The sequence below is a fragment of the Eulemur rufifrons genome, chromosome 7, assembly GCF_041146395.1.
Source record: "Eulemur rufifrons isolate Redbay chromosome 7, OSU_ERuf_1, whole genome shotgun sequence".
NCBI lineage: Eukaryota > Metazoa > Chordata > Mammalia > Primates > Lemuridae > Eulemur > Eulemur rufifrons.
In genome coordinates this window covers 229,948,185-229,971,713 of record NC_090989.1, presented here as the reverse complement: position 1 = coordinate 229,971,713, position 23,529 = coordinate 229,948,185, and the positions used below count along the sequence as shown (strand labels likewise).

At 43.8% G+C, this 23,529-nt stretch overlaps 1 protein-coding gene across 2 annotated transcripts in view; it reads right to left on the bottom strand.

Annotated features, from left to right (window-relative positions):
* Window positions 1-7,439: 7,439 nt before the first annotated feature.
* KDM4C (lysine demethylase 4C) overlaps window positions 7,440-23,529 on the bottom strand; it is a 355,559-nt gene continuing 339,469 nt past the window's right edge. Inside the window, exons 18-20 of one of the 2 annotated variants that reach the window (XM_069476472.1) lie at window positions 16,739-16,858; window positions 13,271-13,363; window positions 7,440-8,543 (exon numbers count right to left, since the gene is read on the bottom strand). In XM_069476472.1, coding sequence (XP_069332573.1) covers window positions 8,367-8,543; window positions 13,271-13,363; window positions 16,739-16,858 — 390 coding nt within the window. In that variant the 3' untranslated portion in view covers window positions 7,440-8,366. The remainder of the gene's footprint in view (window positions 8,544-13,270; window positions 13,364-16,738; window positions 16,859-23,529) is intronic. The other variant, XM_069476471.1, reaches the window with a different exon arrangement.

Here is a 23,529-nt window from a genome sequence, read left to right as displayed (position 1 = left end):
TGACTCTACCCTCCAGGGTCACCTTGTGCCCTGGAAGGAACACAGGTGCGGTGAACTGAGAGGAGGTGACCTCTAATTGAGCCCTTGGACTCCTAGGGGTAGAGCAGGACAGGCCCGTCACTGAGTGCGGGGACAGGGGAGTCATCTTTCTCCAAGGAGCTGCTGCAAGAAGGTTGTGTCCCAGTGATCCTGGTGGCCTCTAGACCCGAGCACCAGATGTCCCCGCAGTCTCCTGGGGTCAACCTTCAGGGGCAGCTCTGTGGCCAAGGTGTGCCTTCCCCCCTCGTAGTCTGTCTTCCACTGAAAACACGCCCATGACCACTACCACAGTCACAAACCCGGCCGCATCCACAGGAGGCAAGCCTCCATTTGGCCAACTGTCTATTCTTTGCAAAGAGGTGTGCATGTTAAATAATCTATTAAGAAAAACTCTTCATACTCAAGAATATATTCTTATGAAAATATTCACTGAATGCCTCTTAGTCTCCAGGAGCTGTGGCAGAAACACACTGAATTTTTTAAAATGCTGTAATATATGAAGATAGAATGAAAACTGTTCAACGAAAACTAAGTAGTTAATTGTGGAATTAGCTAGCGATGATAGCTACACGACCTCGTGAATATACTAAAAACCACTGGGTTGTACATTTTAAAAGAGCGAATTTTATGGTATATGGATTATCAATTAAAAAAAAACTAAATTAGGTTAAAGGAAACAAGTTAATTCAGCAAAATGACTTCCAGCTCCACTCTGCTCCCATGACCACACTCTGAACCTTATCACCCCTTGAACCTCAAATGTGGAAATCTTAAGCCAGTACCTCTCCTTCAGACCACTAGTCCTGATCTTGAAAGCTCCTCTCAACCTCCCTCCTGCTGTATCTGCTTAGCAGTTGTCTCAGAGCCCTATGCTGTAATCAATGGCCACAAATTTACTGGCTCCAAACAACACAGAAGTATTCTGTAGCAGTTCTGGAGGCCAGAGGTCTGAAATCAGTTTCACTGGGCTAACGTCAAGGTGTCAGCAAGGCTGGCTCCTTATAGAGGCTTCAGGGGACAATCCGTTTCCCTGCCTTTTCCAGCTTTTAGAAGCCACCCACACTCCTTGACTCTGGCCCCTTCCTGTGTCTTCAAAGCAGGTCATTGCAATCACATGGCCTTCTCTGTCGCTGCCTCCCTCTTAGGAGGAAACTCGTGGTTACACTGAGCCCAGACAGATAGTCCAGGATAATCTTCCATCTCAAGATCTTTTAACTTAATAGCATTTACAAAGACCCTTTGGCCATGTAAGGCTACACATTCAGGGGATTAGGCTGTGGACATGTTTGGGGGCCACTCTTCAGTCTGCCACAGCCATCCACTTCCTAGCCAGCCTCTGTCTTCTCCGGCCAGTCCTCCTTTACGTCAGCTGCCTTCCTTAGTCAACCCAGAAAATGGGTTGAAAGAAACTATTCTCTTTCCAGCATCTTCAGTTCTCTTACACCCTCTTCCTTTCACCAAACCTACCTGGAAACCCCCCTCCTGGAACAATTCTATTAATACAATCACCTTCACTGATCTTAAAACCACGAATTTGGTCTTTCTGGATAAAATCTCCCTTTTCCTGTGTAAGACCAACCACTCTATTTCTGTTTTTTTTTTTTTTTTGAGACAGAGTCTCCCTCTGTCACCTGGGCTAGAGTGCCGTGACATCAGCCTAGCTCACAGCAACCTCAAACTCCTGGGCTCAAGCGATCCTCCTGCCTCAGCCTCCTGAGTGGCTGGGATTACAGGCATGCACCACCATGTCCGGCTAATTTTTCTGTTTTTAGTATAGACAGGATCTCGCTCTTGCTCAGGCTGGTCTTGAACTCCTGACCTCAAGTGATCATCCCGCCTCAGCCTCCCAGAGTGCTAGGATTATAGGCATGAGCTACCACGCCCAGCCCTCCACCTCTGCTCTTAATTCCCTTTCCCCCTTCAGGCTTTTTCCTCCAATTATTCTCTTTATATCTTCTGTCTCTGACTTTCAGCTCAGCCCTTGCCCTTAGAAATGTTATTTTCACCCATCAAAAAGAAAAAGTGGGCTGGGCGCGGTGGCTCACGCCTGTAATCCTAGCACTCTGGGAGGCCGAGGCAAGAGGATTGTTTGAGCTCAGGAGTTCGAGACCAGCGTGAGCAAGAGCGAGACCTTGTCTCTACTAAAAATAGAAAGAAATTACCTGGCCAACTAAAAATATATATAGAAAAAATTAGCCGGGCATGGTGGCACATGCCTGTAGTCCCAGCTACTTGGGAGGCTGAGGCAGGAGGATCGCTTCAGCCCAGGAGTTTGAGGTTGCTGTGAGCTAGGCTGACACCATGGCACTCTAGCCCGGGCAACAGAGTGAGAGAGTCTGTCTCGAGGAAAAAAAAAAAAAAAAAAGTAAGGATTTCTTGTTCTGGACTTATTTCTCCCTGGCTAAATAGAATTAAAAATCCTGGACATAATACAACAAATAATCAACAAACAGACGAGGAAATGTTGAAAAAGCAAAGCAGACTAACCAGGGACTTCAGGACTTAAGGAACTACACAGGGCAAGTTCTCTAGGTTTTCTTCTCGTTTCTCATATATCCTGGGCTTCGACCTGGAGAGTGCTGTGAACCAGAACCACCAACAGGCAAAGAAAATTTAGAAAGAAAAAAAAAGCCCCAGAAAAAGCCTGCTCTCTCTGGTCACAGGACAAAATCCTTTTGGACCATACTCCTCCTACCACACTCAAACACAAAGGACGGCCCCCATCTCTATGGTGTTAGTGAGGACCAAGCGGGGAGTTTGCATTTCTGCCCCACGCTTAGTGGCAGCAAGTGACCCAGGACAATGCTTCCCCTGCACCTCCCAGCATTGTGGGTGGAGACTGTGTGGGGAATCTAGACCCCCAGTCCCCAGCTTAGTAGCATTTCCCTCACTGCCAGAATAATGTCAGTGGAGACTGAGTGGGATTCCCAGCAGGGACAGGCAGGACCCCCCACCCACCCGCCTAGAGAATGGAAGCAGGATCTTGGAGAGAAGGAGGCTAGAGAAAGGGATTCTTTAGAGCTGCACAGGAACTTGCTGACCACCCCACTCATGAAACTGACCTGGGGGCAGGGAACTGAACTAAAGTGTGGAATAGCACCCAGGTTTTCAGAGTGGCCTCCAGGTAGCACACAAAAAAAGCAGATCAGGAGAGTACCATAAGGCTCTGAAAACTAAAGTGTCATTGGAACCACAGCCCACAAAAATAGGCCAGGACAGGAGCACCAAAGCTAAACAGGGTGGCTGCCTGCTTAAAAGAAAAGAGTTAAATAGGATCTAGTCTTCTAATATAATAGTCAAAATGTCCAGGTTACAATTGAATCACTTGTCATATCAAGAAGCAGGAGAATCACAACCTAAACAATTGAAAAGACATCAAGACAATCATCAGACAAGATAAACCAGATGTTGGAATTGTCCAACAAAGAGTTTAAAGTAGACATCTTAAAAATGCTTCAGCAAACAATTAGGAACACTCTTGAAACAAATGAAAATCTCAGCAAAGGAATAGAAGCTATAAAAGATAAAACAATGGAAATTATAAAACTGAAAAATACGATAATGAAAATAAAAAAGCTCACTCAATGGGCTCAGTAATAGTTTGGAGAGGACAGAGGAATGGAAAGAGGGTCTTGTAGAGGAGGAAGAACTTGAGGACAGATCAATAACATTTACCCAATCTGAACAGAGAGAAAATAGACTTAAAAGAATCCTCAGAGACCTGTGAAATAACAACAAAATACCCAACATTTGTATCACTGAAGTCCCAGGAGAGAATGTGTGTGTATATATTGTGGTCCTAACCTTTTTGGCACCACAGACCAGTTTCATGGAAGACAAATTTTCCACGGATGGGGGGTGGCTGGGGGAGGCAGAGCTTAGGCAGTGATGCGAGCTATGGGGAGTGGCTGTAAATACAGATGAAGCTTTGCTCGCTCACCTGCTGCTGTGCCACCCCTGGGTTCCTAAGTTTCATGGAAGAAAATTTTTCCATTGGGGGCGGTGCATGGAGCTCTGTGGCCTCATCCCTAACCGGCTGTGGCCTGGTACTAGTCCATGGCCCGGGGGGTTGAGGACCAAGTGTGTGTGTGTACTTGTGTGTGTCTCTGTGTGTGTGTGTGTGTATTCCAAAAATAAACTGAACAAATCCCAAGCATGGTAAACCCTAAGAAATCAAAGCCAAGATACCTCATTATCAAACTGCTGAAAACTAAACACAAAGAAGAAAATCTTAAAAGCAGATAGAGAGAAACAGTGCATTACTAATAGGGGAACACCAATCTGGAGGACAGATTTCTCATCTAAACCCACTTGAAATGCTCTCACCAAAGTCACTATTGGACTCCTAATTGACAATAACGTGATCTTACTTGGACTCTATAGCATTTTCTGTTGACCTTTTGGAAACACTCTCTTCCACAGTATCCTGGGTTTCCCATCTCGCCACCTTTCCCAGCACCCACTCACAGGCTCCTCTGTTCCCACCCAGCCACGGTCAGCCATTCCCTAGGTTCTGATCTCTGTTCCCTGCTCTGGTCATGCAACGTGTTCTCTCCCAAAGTAGCCTGCCCTCCATTCCCCTACATTTCTACTTGTTTCTCTTAAACTCATGTTTATTGAAGTATAATTTACATAACATTCACCCATTTTAGTGTTCAGTTTATAAATTTTGACAAACATACACAGTCCTGGTTCCACTCTCATGATCAATTTCCATCATCCCCAAAAAGGTCCTTGATACCCCCTTGTTGTCAGTCCTCTCCCCACCTCTAGTCCTTGGCAACCACTGGATCTGTTTTCTGTCCCTATAGTTTTGCCTTTGCCAAAAGATAATTTTCATGTTCTTTTTCATGTCTACCCATAAAGATAATGCCTTCCACATGTATATATCTAGTGTTAACGTTTCTTTTGAACTTCAGATCAATCTCTCCAGTATCTTTTGTTTGGGTCAGACTTAGGATCCCTTTTCTCTTCATGCACAGAGAAGGATGAGTAATACAAAAGTTACTTAACCTCTCTGAGCCTTAGCTTCACTCCATAAAAGAGGGTAATAGTACTTTGCTGATTTATTGGGGAAGTTAAATAAGATAAATGCCAACAAGGAGCCTACAAGGCTGGACGTACACAACAGATGCCCAATGCATCAATAATATCAGCTGCTCTTGATGAAGTTTCATTTCCTCAAGGGACCTGTACCTTTAGAGGACGGAGCATGGGGTTTCTGAGTCATCAGCCCACTTGCTGGAGAGTTCAGCCCTCCTCAGAGGCTACAACATTCTCCCCACTGGTCAATGCTACGACACGCTGGGTGAGAGACTGTGTAACACTTCAGATGACTGCACATCTGAATTCTCAGAAAGACTCTGTGGTACAAGTGAGTCTTGCAACCACCCAATTACTTCATATAATGAGAATGCCTCAGGATCTCTGGTTAGCTTCAAGTTTATGGGGCTGATTTATATCTGAAATGAAGATTGTTTCATTTCAGATCCCTTTTACTTAAAGGCACAAATAAAGCACAATGTTATCTTGCAGCAGATACTAGTCTCATAATTATTCATGAGGCCTCCAGGGCATGTACAGTAACACGTGCATGAACAGCCTTGTTTCACATGGGATGGGACAGGGAGAAGTGGCAGACCCTTGCATTTCTACATAGTTTTGCATTCCGAGGCTCCATGTTTTCACATAGTATGACCCAGTGGCAATTTATAATATATTCTGAGAAGCCATATGATACTTCAGTGGATGCTTCTTAATTTCTCTCTAGTTGAACTAAAAAAAAAAAAAGTCCCTTATTAAAATTACACTGACAAGGATCACATTGTTCTCATTTCAAACACACATAAAGGAGTAAAAATGTTATGAAAATGCCACGAAGTTTTTACTAATCCCTTAACCTCCAGAGAAAGGGCTTGTGATTAGTATTGTATTAGAATTGTCACAGCTAAGCAATTTTTAAAAAAATACTAGAAGGACTGATTCTATGCTATGCGTATAGGCTAAAAATACAAAGAAATTAAAATCACAATTGAGGTGTCATATAGTAAGTGAAAAAGGTTTAACAGTCTGCCTGGTCGCAGAGCTGGTAACCACTTCACACAGCGTGCAGTGAAACAAAGGTGCCTTTCTCGTTAGCCAGAATGCATCCACCGCCACCACTGTTTTGCTAAGGCCGTATACAGCTGCACTTGGTTATAGGAACATTAGTTAAGTGAGACCATAAAAAACAGCTGTCTTTGAGATCACATAGGACTCTGCACATTTTCTCCCTGTGGCAGCCAATCAGAAATCTTGCTGACAGGCAAACTTGTACAGAACGAATGATCCTATTTAGATTAATTCTTCTTAATGCCTTACACAGGCCTACTTTCCTGGCGTGTCATGGAGAGAGCAGGTCAGTTCTATTCAAAACGCAGAGATAGAAAATTCAGGCTTGATTACTTGCTCAGATACATGACTACACTGGTAGAGAATGTGGAGTGCTCAGCCTCTGTAAAAGTACGGCTGGTGGGCTCTGCCCCAGCCCAGAGTTCAGCCATGAGGCGCTCTGGAAAATGAGCACCCAGCCAGGGAGGACTAGAGAACTGAGTTTTAGCTGTGGCTGTCGTTACTGTTTCAGTTCTTCACTCTCTACTCGGTAATAAGATACATCTATACTCTTTGCCATCAAACTTTGAAATGCCCAACCCCCCTCTCCGCTCTCCGGTCCCTGTCCCTAGGCTTTCATCCACGGGATATTAACCACCACCCCACAGCGCACTGAAATGTGCTTGGCGGGCTGGGCTCGCCTGCTCTCTGCCACGGACGTGAGAGAACATACCTGGGGCTAGCCCACGGGGTCCACGGGGATGATGGGAGACACGTGGAGCAGACGTGGGAGCTAGCCCACGCCAAGGTCGGCACTGCTGCCCAGCCAAGGCCTGCCTAGATCAGCCAACTTGCAGACTCCTGAGCAAAATAAACGCTGCTTGCTGCAGGCCGCTTGCAGTTGTTTGTTATGTGGCAAAATCGTGGCCCGGTTAACAGAAGCAGTCACTAAAAACTGTGTGCCCTTGGGCCATCCTTTCCCTGCCTGTCCTCCACTCCTCATTTATACAATGAGGGAGGGACTGGAGGACCTCTAGATCTCTTCTAATGACAAGCGGGGATCAGGAGACCTGGGATGAAGAGTGATCCAGACTCAAGAGATTTTTTCAGGGCCCAGAAGGAGCCGAGGGGAACACGTGAGCTGGCGCTGGGCGGACAGGCAGACGGGACTTTATCCCCAATGGCATCACCACAGACGTGCCCACAGCTACGGAACCTGGGCTACTGTATGTCTTAACAGCCAACTCCCCAAGAAAATTTGCTTTTCTATTGGTTTAAACCCAAACAAATAAGCAAGCCAGAGTCAGGACTGGAGAAAATGGAAATCTTTATTTTTAAACACTAGTACATTTTCAGGCTGTTTTAAAAAGGAAAAATCATGTTACATTAGTTCAAAACTATGCATCAAAGCATATTTATTTAAACTCTAATTTTACAAACACATAATGAAAGAAACGTATTTTATAAATATCTACTCAGAATATGTATTATGAAAAAAAGTGTTTAAAAATAACAGCCCCAGATCTCCCTCTTTAAATATATAAAATTCCCATACAATTCATAAGAATTCTTCCTCAAGAGCCGAAAATTTCATTTCACACAGGCCAACAATTCAGTTCTCATCAGACACAATCAAAAATAATAGGAATATAAAAAAATGTAAAAGTTCTGTACAAGGGAAATACAGATAGCACACGGGTAAATCTCATTACCATACATGCCATTTGTGTTTTAAAAATGTTTTATAAAAACTGCCATTTAAAACAAGTAAGTGAGAGTCCTTCCCTGACTGTGGAAAATATATAAACTATCACCTCCCACCTGGGTAACGAGGCTCCTCCCTGCTGGAGCTGGGGGAGAGATGTCACCACATGTTTCCTGACCAGGGGCGCGAGCCACACACGGGGACCCTCCTCCTTCCTGGCAGTGGCTTTTTCTAGTGGGCGATCCACTAGTATTTCCTTTCACTTAGAAAAATTCTTTGGGATCATCATAGAAGAAAATTGCTTATAAGTAAAAAAAGCAAGACTAGGGGATGACTTCATATTGCTGCATCCAATTAATAATATGTATATTTTGTATTTTTGGTGACCAAACTCTGGAAGCTTGATTCACCACTGTCAGAGACGCACCCCAGCACCCACCCCAGCGGAACACATGACACAGCACCAAGGCTGTCACTTCATCTTCCCTCTTCCGACCCAAGTTGATCTGTTGCTTGCAGCAGCGTACACAGACTATTGTCTCTTCTGACACTTCTTCTGGAAGGAACTCTTCAAAAAAGTGCGATACACAGGGTCATCCACATATTCATTCTTAAACCTGGAGCTCAGGACTCTTTGTCTCTTTCTCTCTCCTTGGATTATGTCTGCTCCATAAAAGGTGTCTTCAAATCGCATATCCGAGGCTGTGGACTAAAAGCAGCCAGTGTTACACTGCAGAAGGGCGTGGCATCTGACCTCCACAAGACTGGACAAAGGTCTGACTCGGTCAGAGGGTTTTGGGGTGCAGAGGCTGGGACTGCCAGCTCAGGGGAGCAGGGCCCAGCTGAGGCTCTGGACTCTCCCTCGCCTTCCCCACCCTGACCCAGTCTAGTGAGAAGAGGTGGCCCCATTTAGCCCCACTTTCTCCATGACCTCCAATCCCCACCCCCCACCCTCCAACCCCCACCCCCAGGGACCATCCCCAAACAGAAGCAGGATTAAAGCCTTCTCATTTCAAATCTCCTTTGCTCTTCGCTCTTCTTCTTTCTGGCTCCTGCCCAACCCGGTTTTGGACAAATTTGTCCATGGTCATCTCTAATTCACCTCTATTTCTACCTACCTTTGCGCCTCGGCCCCTGCCCCCTCTGTGAAACTGTTCTTGCTAAAGTCCTACTTGCTAACTTCTATGACACTTTTTTAAGTGTCCCGAAGTGTTCTAAGTCAGTCCTAAATTGACTTGATTGCTCCGCCACCTAACTACTGCTTAAAGCTCTCTTCTCTGTCATTTTGTAAACCCTTCCTCCTGCTTCTCCTCTTCCTCTAGGTGCTCATTTTTGATGTCTCAGGGGTTCCCTTTCTTAACTATCTGCTCTGTTCTGATGCCCCTGGCTTTCGTGTTTGGCCTTCTCCTCTCCATGCGTGCTCCCAGGCCTGCGTGCCCACACTCGTGGCTTCAACGTCTGCATGGACTCCGAGGATGCTCACACCTCTCGCTGCAGCTCAGCTCTCCGGCTCACCTGCCCAGCAGGCATCTCAGAGGCACTTCAAATCAATCTGTCCTAAACTGAACTCAAAGTATTCCTTCTCCTTCTCTGTCCTTCCCATAGTCCATAAGTGTCACCATCATCCTCAACCATCCAGTTGTACTGGTCAGAAATCAAAAAGTTATTATAGATTTCCCTTTGTCCCCACACTGTCCAAGTTCCCTCCTACAGGTACCCCAAAGCCCTCCATCCTTTCTCCTTTATCCCTACACCGACCCCACAGAACAGGCCCCACACTTCTTCTCCGAACCACTGCAATAAATGCTGTACCCCCACCCTACTTCCCACAGAACCACTAGAAGCAAACTCTCTAAAAGCTCTTTAGTCTTCAAGATGACGTCCACGCTCCCTAGGCTGGACCCACGTAACCTGGCACGATCCTACCTCACGCTCTGGTCGGACTGAATTATTTGCAGGTCCTAGCCACACTTTCTGGCCCAGCGCCTCATACTTCTCTGCCTCTGGACACACTGTTTCCTTTCCATGGCAGATACTCCATCTCCTGCACAGGCAGACTAGAGGGCCCTTCTTCTGGGCTCCTGTAACCCTCTACGTAACAGCACAGTGGACGGAGGGCAGTGCAGAGGTAAGGGGCAGGGAAGTTCCTCCCCTTCAGGGGATCCCTGTAAGTGGGAGGACGTTAGGGACTAAGTACCCCACTTTGTATGCGTTCCCAACACAAACATGCCCGGCACTCAGTCACCGTTCAGTGTTTGCTGAGTGAAGGCACGTGGGCTTTTCTGTGACAGGTAAAACCCACAGACTACAGTAAAGCATTCTTTCTGCTTCCTACTTCCCTACTATTTTGCCTCCTAAAATGTATCCTGATTGGTTTTCACTGAGGTGGATGACTTCTGATAACACTATCTCACTGCATCTCACTGTGTCACCCAGACTACCTGCCCTGGTTGGTGACAGGGGCAAAGTCCCGCTCTTAGGACTTGAAAACACATGTTCCATCGTGAAGAGGAGAAAAGCAAGGGAAGAGCACGAGGAAGCCTGGAAAGTAAACACGGACCCAACTGTGAAGCTGTCCATGCTCCCGCCGGCCCACGAGACAGCTGTCCAGGGTAACAGACCACCTCCACGGGCTCCCCCAGACACGACCTGCCTTTCACTGAGGACGAAAACTAAGAGATCGTGGGTTGGTTGGGGACCTTCTGCCATTAGGGGAAAACACTTTGGTTTCATTCATTCCTGGCAAAATATTTCCTCTGAGTAATCTTTCAGTTTTATAAGTGCTAAAGTTATCAAAGGAGAAAATAAAACATCAATGAGAGTGTTACCACTGTGCGGAAATAGCAAAAGTCAGCCTTTCAAATACAATAATAAAACCGGTTTACCAGGAGTGCTAGCTAATTATGCACTGTTGCTATGGTTGTTCCGTGAGACAATAAAAGGTAATGGGGCCGTTTCTGAAGTGGGTGGAAAGAACCCGGCACAATCGCTGAGGTGGACTGCTGACTCTCCTGAAACTTCTCCCCGCGTCAGCGTGTGTCTGGGTGAGCCAGAGCCATTAACACACGGGGGCCTCCTGATGCGGGCTGCTAACCCACCTCCTTACAAAACAAGAAAGATTTCTCTAACCATAAAATACCTTCCATCAATGGGTTTTCCAATTAGATTTGTTTCACCAACTGGAAAAAAACAGCAATCAGGGACAGACTAACCGAGGGCCAGAGGGGCTACTTCCAACCTGAAGGGACAGCCGGCCAGCTACGACAGCAGCGCGAACGTCTTTGATTCATTAACGACAGAGGTGACAAGCTGGATTTCGTGACTGTGAGCCTCTGTTCCTGAAGACGTTTTCTGCTAGACCCAGCCGCTGACACAGCAGGCTACATTTAGTATGTATGTGACTTACATATTTTCATTTTTTTTTTTAAGTAAAAAATTTTCTCCAAGAATTAAATTTAACAAAAGGTAAATGCTGGTGAGCTTGTTCAGAGAAATGAACCTTAGAAAACTCAGGAATTGTGTTCGGATAAAGCCACAGGGGAAGGCATCCTGGTATCTGAGCCCAATCTATCGTGGAACAAAGAGATTGTGATCAGAGTAGGAAGCAAAGCGCTTTCTTCGGAGGCAATTGGCAATTAGGAAACAGTATTTGAAATCTATGAGACTCGGCTGGTAGGATGCTTAGCCATATGTGGATTAGAGACTTCCAGAAGGCTACCCACCTACTCCACTCCCATCCCCTGAATCTCTAGGTGCTACAGAAAGGGGGAAAAAAAGGGAAGAGGAGAGTCCATGGAAGACAGGAAGTTAGAAGGAGAGGCAGCCATCTCTACCATCTTGAAAAGGAAAGTTTTTCTCAACAGATGTCAAGGTCTCAGGACACTGACAAGTTATCTAGGTTTTTAGGTCTTTTGTTAAGATGTAGCTGATGTCTTTCCAATAGGAATATTTAATTTTCTCTTTCCTGGCAGTTATTATCTGGTGGTTAATCTACTTAGAGGTATGTGGGTCTCCTCCGAGCTCCATTTCTCATGGAGTGGGTAGCAGTACTGTTACTACCACTCTTCACCATTTGCCTCTGAAGGACCTTCGTCAGGATGCAGCTGAGAGGAAGGACAGTACCACCTGATGTAGTCACTCTGCTGTCAGGATCCCACCTGATGTGAAAGGAGTGAATTTACAACTGAACATTAAGGAAACCCTTGATTTTCCCTAAATAACCAAATAATCTATAGTAACTCTATCACTGCAGAGAGGTATATCATAAGTATGCACTGAAAACAAAAAGTGTCATTTATTCAGAAAAAAAAATTCATTTTAGTCAGAAAAAATCTCATGCATTCAAATTTCCCTGGTCAGATTTATCATTTCACAGATGCAGTAGATGTAATTCTAAATAAGTAAAACGAACTTCATTTCAGGGTCCACTAAATATTTTATGATACAATAATATGAAACCTAAATTATTATGAATTATATGTTTTAACAACTTCAGTTTTGATTACTTGTCCATGTTTGCTTATCTTTTAATGGTAGGTAAGGTCTTGAAACTAATACTTTCTTTTTTACAAAACTGCTTTAGGCCAAGCACGGTGGCTCATGCTTGTAATCCTAGCACTTTGGGAGACTGAGGAGGGAGGATTGCTTGAGGCCAGATCGAGATCAGCCTGAGCAAGAGTGAGACCCTGTCTCTACGAAAAATAGAAAAATCAGCCAGGCATGGCAGTGCGCACATATAGTCCCAGCTACTCAAGAGGCTGAGGCAGGAGGATTGCTGGAGCCCAGGAGTTTGAGGTTGCTGTGAGCTATGACAACACCGCTGCACTGTAGCCTGGGTCACAGAGGAAGACCCTGTCTCAAAAAACAAAAAACCCCCAGAATACTGCTTTAGTATTCCCACATCTAGTATTTAAGCTTTGTTTATCTTTTTTATTATGAAAGTGAGAGTTTAGTTTAATTATGAACTAATAACAAACATTAGTGATCTTCTGAGACAGAAGTTAGTCGATGTATGATCAGGCCACAGGAGACCAGACAGTTCTACATAGTCTCCTCTGATCTACTACTGGATACTTTCTGTTAATGTTGCTTATGCTAACAAGATTGCAAATGCCTTGGTGGGATCTTTGCACGCTGCTGGTGCTTTCCCGGGAGCATGTATGTTTTCAATAACTATTTTTGTGTGTCAATAAATGTTAACACAAAAAATCCTCATTTGACTTCATTAGAAGAAGAGTAAGGGACATGTACTAGTTTCCCTATTTTTGGCCAAATTTGAAGTTTTCATTCAATAGGTTTCAATAAGGAAAAAGTTGCATTGGCTTTCTTCAAAATTAATCCAACGGCTTAAGTATATTCACTGCCAGGCTTGGGAAACATCGGGAGAGGACGAGGAATTCACTTGGCGGGTCCTGAGTGGCATTTGCCAGCACTTACAAAACGAGCTTTCACTCTCTTGGGTAACTCTTCATCTAAGGTGTAGATGTCCTCTCTCTTCATTGCTATCTGGGATCCATCTTCAAATTCAACCTAATGAAAAATAAGACATGATAGACATTAAAAAATAAGCATTGACCATTTTTTAAGCATTTCAATTAACTACACAAAAAATAAAAAGGACTTGAGCAGAACAAACAAGGGAACCAGCCACAACCAAGTAGGAAGAGGTCTTCCCCTTATTCAACTATAAACAAAATATATTTTAAAATAGGCCAAAATTTTTGAAAATGGGTATCTTAGAATATGAGACGTGAAAACTCCATCCAACAAAACAAAAACAAAGAGAAGTAGCTGTTGTTCAAATGATTTCACAGAACATGCGATTTAGCATTAAAGATGATATATTTACTCTCAGATAAATCCTCTCAGATAAAATAATTTCTCAAGTTCTTACAGAGATTTAACATTCAAAACTCACTTTTGTCAAATTCAATCAAACAGGCCAGGAAAATCCCAGTTTCTCAACTTCATAACGTAAACCTCACCAATGTGTAAAAATACATTATCATCTAAAACAAAAATGTTTAAAACTTTTTTCACGTTAACCAAATGGCAGCAAATAATTTCATAACCAATTTTTCAACATTTTAGGAGATTTTGTCAGAGAACAAGTAAATGACACTGGCTAACAGAAAACTAGAGCATCTGCGTTAGGTTTAATCCAACATGAACTCGTCTCTTCTAGGAGAACACAAAAGTGCTGTAATCAGGTGGAATACCTAATGTGTTCTAATGCTGAACCACATGATATTTTTGAAGTTTCTAAGTTTTCTGTTTGTCTGAATTATTTAACTTTAAGATATGAAAATATGTGGCTGTGCTATGTTAATAAAAAAAATCTGTTGAAGTTTGAAATATTCCATGTATTAATTAACAAAATGTCTAACTGATGGCTGTACTTTTTATTAAACAAGAACTCCCTAGAGCCTGGGTGGATGATAACCACCAGCCCCTTGTGACATTAACTAGCCACATCTGTGCCAATGCACCACTGGTCTAGATGAGACACCCGGGGGTAGGAGGGGTATGTTTCTCAGGCAAAAGCCACCAATTCAGGGGCTGCTGGTTGAGAACAGCCACCACTGTCTTCATCAAGATAAAATACATAATTAATCTTCTTACAATCCACGTACTATTAACATTTGACTAAGCTAAACAACATGGTGGAATTAGGTCTTTGTCACAGGAGAACTCCTGCTGTCACTTCCCGGAAGGCTGAAGATGGGAAGGGTTTCCTTCCTGGCCTAGTTTGAGCACAATGGTTTCTTTAATATTTAATTAGGCCAAAGTGTCATGTTATTTACGCAATTTGAGAGCATAGCTAGAACCACCTGTGCCAACTTTCGTTTGTTTTTAGATCATATGAAAATTCTGAAAGAGAAAAAGGCAATTATAAAACTAAAAGGGAGTGTGCCACGCTAGGACTACGGTGACCAACCGCCCTAGAACTCAGGGGTCTCCCAGGGAGCAGGACTCTCGGTACTAAAATCAGAGATGGTTCCAGGCAAGCAGGGACAGTTGTTTACCCTAGCTGGAACAGAGCTGAGAGTAAATTCCGACCCTTCCCTTTACCAGCTGTGTGCTCTTGAACAAATTATCAAAAATTTGTTTTTACCAAAAATTATAAAAAATTTGTTCACTGAGCTTTTTTCTCCTCATTTGTAAAATAGGAATCAATAACACCTATTTTGCAGGACTACTGTGAGGACCAAAAAATGCATATACTTATGATATTTAGCACTGTGCAGTAGGTAATGAAGTTGTATCTATTTTTATAAATGTCTTTGCTTATTCAATGGTGAAGTTGAATAATTAGACACAAAACATAAAATGATCTCCAAAGGCCACTTGGTTTAATGAGGAATTTTAAACTACTTGTGCTTGAGAGACAATTTTAATATTAGTCTTAACTTTTTCATTGAGTCTATAAATATGCCTATAGTTTTATGTTGAGAGATCATAAATTCAACTGAAGTGAACACACTGATTACTAATTAGCCTGAATTTTAACATGTCCTCATTTTATGATACTTTTCATGTAGCAAATAGTTTTGCTATGTATAAAAAGCCCCACTTTTGCACTTACTGTTTAATTAAATATGTTTATTTTCTTTTGAATGATGTAGTTAAAGCTTCTTTTCCAGAAGTCTCCAGTAGCATCAGCCTGTTTTGTGATTTTGCCTAATTCTGGACATTCTGATACAAAGAAGCTCCGGCACCTACCCTATGATAAATAACCTGAATCTGTAACTTAACACTACCACCAATACCGCATCTAAAGGGGAAAATGACCTTCACACATACACACAATGTGTTTGTACACATCCGCGCCTCCCTACTCCCCTTGGGTTTTTCTAGACCATGAAAAATGTTCTCTCCTAAGTTCTTCAAACTTCTCTGGACAGCTCTAATTACACTGTGCTCCAGTTCTGGATGCAGTGTCTTATAAGGCACTCTTCCATTTAAGCCCTTGCTCCTTATCAGTCTTGGAACAATTTCTCTGTTGAAACTGGCGGTCTTATCATTCTCAAGCTGTTTTTCAACTTAACAGGTCTGAACCTTCTTGCTTTTTCTCCGTTCACTCCAATCTTCCTGTTTTCACTCTACCGTTTAGCCTGAGAATGTTGATTTCTGCCACAGTGCTACTGAAAATATTACAATGTATTGGGGTTCTAACAAATTTGTCTCTTTTTAAAGCCTTTCTGAAGGAATAGAAAGGCACATGTGTTATCGATGTTGTTTCCCTTATTAGAACTTAACTCATTCTCATTTCTGGTAGCAATAAAATAATTTCATTTTTTAATTGTATACGTATTCTTTAATACAATGTAGAGTTCCCTAGTGAACAGAATGTCAAACTGACAGCTGTACTTTTTATTAAACAAGCACTTCCTGGAGCTCGGGTAGATGATAACCACCAGCTCTTTGTGACATTAATTGGCCACATCTGTGCCGATGCACCATGGTCTAGGTTAGCGGAGATGCCCGGGGGTTGGGGGTGTACGTCTCGCAGTCAAAAGCCCCAATTCAGGGGCTGCTGGCTGAAGAATGGCCGTCACTATCTTGGCTGAAGGTGATGTGAACCAGCCAATTAGTCTCTCCCCACATGACGGAAACACAGCAGTGAAGCAACCTGTCTTCTAGTCATTTATCTTTTTGGCTGAACCATATTCCTTACAATTAAACCATTCGTCAAATGTTGTTAGGGTTTCCCAGTGTCCAACTTGGTAATAAAGCTCCAGAGCCTCAACCTGGTTCATCAGACAATGAATCTTTGCCTCCTTCATACAATAAGAAATGCCCCCAATTCATAGGGCTTTCTCATCTGCACCACACTTGACATATTATCTCCCTCTGGCTTCTCATGCCCATCCCAGCAAGCATCACAGAAAGGGCAGCACCCACCTGGTACATGTGTGCAATATTTGATCCAAAATATTTTGCCCCGTAGAGTTTGCCATCGGGCCACTTGACTTGGACGACTTCTCCCTCGGCAGGAGGGCCCAGCTTCACACAGTCTCGGCTCTACCGAATAAACAGAGACAAGCTTTTCAAGACGAGTGCCTAAGTGACTGCATTTAGAACTTAGCAAATGATGAACTCCTGACAATTAAAAGGAGTTATTGCCTCTGTGTTTTATGGCTTATGATCTCGCACGGGTGTTCAGGGGAAGAGATATGAGCCAAAGGAGTACTTAAAGATTCAGCCTACATCATAAAGTTGCAAAGGAACCACCATAATCCAGGCAGGAAAAAACAGCAGCATTTACATTTGCTATTTGACAAAGAATTGTTCAGGGGGTAACTAAAATTTGCAGAAACTGCTTTAGCAGAATAGACCAGCTACTGATTTATAACACCTGACATTTATATAGCATTTTGCAGTTAACGAAACGCTTTAGCACACATCTCATTTGATCCTTATAATCACTCCAGGAAGTAGGCAGGGATTATTAATTATCCCCATTTTACTGAGAAGGAAACTGAGCCTCCTAGGAGGCTCCTTTAAGTTGTCAGGATCTCTGGAAGAATGAAGCTGAAAGGGAGAATAAGAGCCGAGGACACCCAGGTGGAAGTGGGGTAGGGAGACGCAGAGTGAGATCAGAGTTGGTGGGATTTGCCAACACAGCAGGAGGGGAGGGACACCAGGGTCACCTGCAACATGACAGGTGAAGCTGAGTGCGTTTGTCCTGCTTAGCATGCCCCTTCTCAAGACCCCGGACCTTGTTGCTGCCAGCATCTCCTGTTAAGTGACTGGCCCACTTCCTTCCACGGGTGGTGGCACCCATAACCAGAGTCTTCTCACTTCAGGTCTTTTGCCACGTCCTACTATAGTAATTCAGAGCAAACTCTCCAGGTGGCTCATCCTGGAAGGCATTTTTTTTTTAGGGATTGGGGAGAGGGGTATAGGTAAAATAGTAAAACATTTTCACATAGTTTGCAAACTTTTAAATTTGTATGTATTCAGTATGACACAATATAATTTTAATACAAAGGAATTAAGTACTTGACTACTTTGGTAATTCCTTTTTGCACATTTAGCAATTCATGATTTGCTAATACTGGTATTTATTTTACTGATGAGGCCAATCTGAATGACTGAAGTGCACACTTGACCACTCAAGCTATTAATGCAGCCTGGGGACATTCTGGTCTAAATGAGAGGCGCACATGCTGGAAATATTTAGTTGTTTATGGCTAGAAATCCAGCATGTATTACTTCTTATTATTAATAGAAATTCTGCCTGACAAAGGAGTGGCCAGTTTACTGCTGGGTTAGGAGTATACACGAAAAGGCCCAGCTGCTCATCTTTCTAACTGCAGACCATGCTTCCATTTAGAGCTGCAGGCAAAGAAGAAAATAAGTGTGCTCAGAGGCGCTATTGAACTGACAGTCTGCATCTAACTTAGTCAAATGAAAATAAGTTTCTTTTTGGCCGTCATAATATTTGACCGCAGGGCATGCAGAATTGAAAGAGTAGGCTACAGAAATGCACTCTATGTATGACCTTGGGGTTATCACCTCTCTTTCCATTTCGCTTCCAAAGATTAATGTGGAACTAAGAACACTGAAAGGCATGGCTTCTAAGTACATACTGAATACAAGTGTCCAGTCTCCTGGGTTAGGCAGTCACATCAGCTCTAGGGTTACTCTGAGCTGAAACTCAGATGCTGGGTAGTTGTGGGGGGTAGGGAGGTGGGGTACAGGTCTTCCCTCTGCTCATGCTTTCTTCCACCCGGAGGGAGTTCCACCAGGGTAATGCTTCCAGCTCTCCTTCACTCTCTCACAGTCTCTTTCAAGAGGATTAGGAATGACTTGACTTTATTTTTGAGTTCTCAAGGGGACCATATTTCCCAAACTATGTGCCATGGTACCCTGGGGTGCCACAGCAAACTCACAGGGACTTTATGGGATACTTTTCAGGGGAAAGACAGTGACGGTTGTGAGACACCCAGCTTACTGTTAGGTTGTCTGGACGTAACTGACTTAACAGAACAGGCATTTCTTTTGACCTAAAGGCAATGTAAAAAATGTGCTGAGATATTAAGGGCACTGTGAGCCAAGAAAGTCTGGCGACCTCTGGCTTGACCCTCACCTTCCCTTTCTCTTTGGAGCTGCCCGCAGCAGCTCTCTGCTCTGCTCCTTCCACAGAGGGGAGCCTGCAGTTCCTGCCCCGCCCATCACTAGAGAAACCTGTCTAATTCCAAGGTCCAGTCCTAGGAAACCTGTTAGCCCACAGATACAAGCCACACTCCCCAATATCTGCTTTATTAGTCATAAAGGTGGTATTTTAAATCCCCAAATCCGGACTCCTCAGTCCTCTACATTGCCTTTCCTTGGGCAGGATGCGACCATTCCTCCTGCTATTCATCTGGGTGCTTCCTGGATCCCAGCAGAGGCAAGTCAAGGCCTCAGAGAGGATGCGAGGCTGAACTCCCATCTACCTACCCGCCACAAACACTTCCAAGCAGGAGGGTTAAGGCACTCTTTCCTTTACCACTGAGGTCCTTAACTGTTCAGATTTGACCTTCAACAGAAGTTTACTAACCTTTAAAATCAAACTCCCCCAAATAAGTCATGACCTGAAGTTTTAGGTACCATATCACCAAGGTGAGGCAATGCTATAGAAATGTGGCCCAGACAAGTATAAATTATGCTTGAGCAACTTATCAGAAAAATAGCTTTACTAATAAACTCAATGCATGCAACTTTACCAAGTGACAAGCAATTCTTTTTTAAAAGGTTTTTTGAAAACAAAATGTCTGAGGTACAGTTTGGTATCTTTTTTCACTAACTGTAAATTCACCCTTTATTCACAACAAATCTTAACTTGGCATTGAGAATGCCTGACCTCAAATAACTCCTTACGACTCGGTCCCCACGTGACGTTGCTGTGTCAGCCGCAAAGATCAAGTTCATAATCTTCCAAGTCAAACTCTATCTATGGAAGACACTTCAGTTTGCTTTCTCAATCTTCTTGCTTTTGGAATTCTTTTTCTTTATTCACAGAAGAAAACCAACCAATTATATATATAACAAGATAAATTATCCTGTGACTCCCCCACCTCCCCAGCCAGGAGGCATTATTCCTAGCCACGAGGGCTACCTTCTCACCCTTCTGCCTGGTCTTTTAGCCGTAAGTGGATATATTTTGATTTGCATGTAACTTTATTTAGTATGTATAATTCATTATTTACTCCCTAGCTACTTTCCAAATGGATTTGAGGTAGCTCAAAGCGTAAAACACGAAAGGGTTTATTTCTGTAATACCTAGTTTTGTCCATAAAGAAATGGCGTCAATTTATCAGCCGTCTCACATTGAGTTTGCCAGAAACTTTCTGTGACTACGTGGGGTATAAATTTAAACAAGAATGAAACTAGAAGCATGTGGGCTGATGAAAAGAAGTTGAAAGGTTTGATATTTTGGCTTCCCTGAGCCCTCCAAAGCAGAAGATGGTGGGTGCCCCCAAAATGGTTGCCATCACTAATTCAGTACCTCTTTTCCGACCACCTGCTGTGTGAGAGCCCCCTAGGAGACAATGCCCAGCTACCCAAGGTAGGAACAGGTAGATGGCCTCACACCCACACTTGGAGGCCTGTCACACTGAGCCCCAGGGCTCTGTAGGGTGGGAGCCTCAAGGGTCCTTGCAAGGGGTGAGATCTATGAGGACTTCAACCAGAGCAGAACTTTGATTTATAAATTGGATTTTTGAGTTAAGAATTCATTTGGGGAAAAAAGGTTTCTTTTAAAAATGAAAGGTCTGAAAAAAAATTAAATAGATTAAAGGTCTGAAAATGGAGAGATTTAGTTTGTGGAAAGAAGCAGCTTGAGTGGTCTGCCCTCTCTCTTAAAGGCCTCCATCTGGCTCACACGCCCCTGGGCTGTGTGTGAGGAGCCCGGCACTGGAGCACAGCTTCTCAAAGTGTGTTCCTGACACTGGGCACACGTTACATATGAAGATTCCAGGGCCCTCCAATGCTCTCTGTGACTCAGGTATTTTTTTTAAAGCAATCTAGAATTTAAGATCAATTACAGCAAAGGATGTAAAATGCTAAGGAGATCTTTCCTAATGCAGTTCTTAGTGTGTTATTGGAGTAAATATACACTTTTACTGGAAAATTATATGCATTAAAACCTTGACTAATGCATTTTTCTCAGTCGCTGTCTAGACCCTTTGAAGCAGTTTGCCTTCACCTGACATAAAGGCAGCTGTTTGCCTACTGCCTTCAGGGACGTGTAAACTCGCCTACTATCTACCAGAGCCTTGTTCACAAGCACACTAGTGTCTGGAGCTGCCAGTAAGCCTGCAGCTAGAGGACTAAACAGATGATGTGAAAATTAAAGACAGAAATCATAATCACAGTCAAGAGCACACTTTTGGCTATGATTAGTTACTTAAGGACTGAGTCATCAACCCAGGGCAAGAGGACAGTGTCATATCACATTCCTGCCAAAGTCTGGGCCAGACTCCTATACTTGCTCTACCAGCTAAAGAGAAAAGTTCCACTGCCAGTCTGATTATCTGAATTCTGACTTATCTGAATACAATGACTTTCATTGTATTCTTGGAACTCTTACTGGGCCCTTCGAAAGGGACCCCTAGAAGGTGCTGTCCTTGAAAGTGGCCTATCTTAGCCCTGTCCTTGGCCCCATCCCCACTGCTACTCCCAACAGTATAAACCACAGAGCAGGCCAGCCGCACCAGATGAAGACATGGCACATGCGTCCCCAGTAGTTCATCGGCGTATACTCTGGCACCTCTGGCAGTCCGCCTTGGGGAAAATGCTCAGGTGACCTGGAGTGAAATGATGCCAGCAGCTGCTGGCACTGAGAGAGAATTACCTGCTCATTACCGGACTCTGGCAGGGATTAACAAGACTGACTGACAGCCACGTAAGAATCACAGTGGCTACCTGTCATCTGTGGCTGCCCAGCGTCAGAACCTCCTTCTCCCCGCAGAGCCGAGCGGGGGCAGAGCCGAGCGGGGGCAGAGCCGGCCTGCCTTCACAGCGCTGACCATGGCCACACACTCCCTTCCCCAGCTTCCCTGGCAGCACAGACAGCAGCAGGGGCTGGCCAGTGGGCTGCACCTGCCCAGGATTTAGCACCTGCGATCTGAGAGGCAGACAGGCAGAGGGCAGAATTCTCTGAGAAGGCAGGGAGGCAGCAGCGCTTGTGTGCCGACAGCAGGGTCTGGGTCTATCTGACCACGCAAGGGGAGGCTGCCATGTTCTCCCCGGACTGGGTCTGTGGCCGGGTGCGCCCACAGCTGAAACTGAGCAGCCTCCTCTGTCCTTGCCTGTTTTCTGCCCCTTGTTCTTCTGCATCCCTGGAGACTCTGAGCCTCCCAGTAAGCTTCTGTAGAGCCTGAATCAGAGTCAGTTCCTGTTGCTCACGGCTACCGATCCTGACTGATAAGTAACTGCTGGTTTGGGTGACAGCAGGTCCCTCCTCTCACAAAATGGAAATCTTTCGCTTAATGATGGAAGATAAAACTGGAGGGCTTCCTACGACATGCCGTTCAAAGGGCCCAGGTACAAATCTGCCCCCAAAGAAGGGAGCATACTGATGAAAGTGCCAGCCTGTTCACAGTCGTGGCCCTGGACGACTGGCGGCAGTCTCCAAGTTTTCAATATGCCTCTCAGTACGAGGATATTCCCACTCTGAGGACATCTGCAAGAACAGATCCCAGACCATGAAGATAAGTCACCAGGCACCAGCGCAACGGTAGGCTCTTAAGAATTGCCACTCAAGGGGGCTACTCTAATGGAGACACAACACTTTACACTGCTTGTTAAATATAAATCATAAGTATCCTTCATGTAGAGATTAGCAAAGATAGAAAACACGTTAAAATTATTTCTCTTAAAAAAATTTTTTGTTCTGAGCTTCTACTATATATTCATTGGGGGAAACTGTAGAATTTTTTAAAGATAGAAAAATGAAAACAACCTATATTTCCATCACCTAGAAGTGATCGCTGTGACCATTTGGATATTTTTTTTCTGTGCTTCTGTTCTTTTAAGAATTTTTCTCTATGCTCTATTTTGTAAGAACTGGACATCCTATGCACACAAACGCTTATTAATACACATAGACAATCTTTCTCCCCAGGGGCCCGATCTTATTTTCTTTTGCACAAGGGCACAGCCGAGCTCTCTCGAAGAGGCAGACAAGGTGGCCTTTTGCCAAGAGCTCACTATTGCAGTCACTTATTCAACAGCATTTTGGGGTGTGGGTACCTTTTTATTGGAGTAAAATACACATAAGAAAAATTTATCATTTTAAACACATCTAATTGTACATTTCAGGGGCATTAACTACATTCATGTTATTGTGAAACCATTGTCACTCCAATTCCAGCAGTTTTTCATCTTCCCAAACAGAAACGCTATAGTCGTTAAACACTAGCTCCCTGTTTCCGCTCCCCTTGGCCCCTCATAACCAGTACTCTATTTTCTGTTTCTATCAATGTGACCATTTTAGGTACCTCATGTAAGTGGAGTGATATAATATTTGCCCTTTGGTGTACATTTATAATTTTGTACCTTGCTATTTACTGCCTACAATTACGTCATGAACATTTTCTTAGTTATTAATTATCCTTTAAAAACTACATTTTACTCAATGAATATATGCAACAGTACGGGTGTGTCACAATTAATTTAGCCACTCTCCTATTGTTAGCTATTTA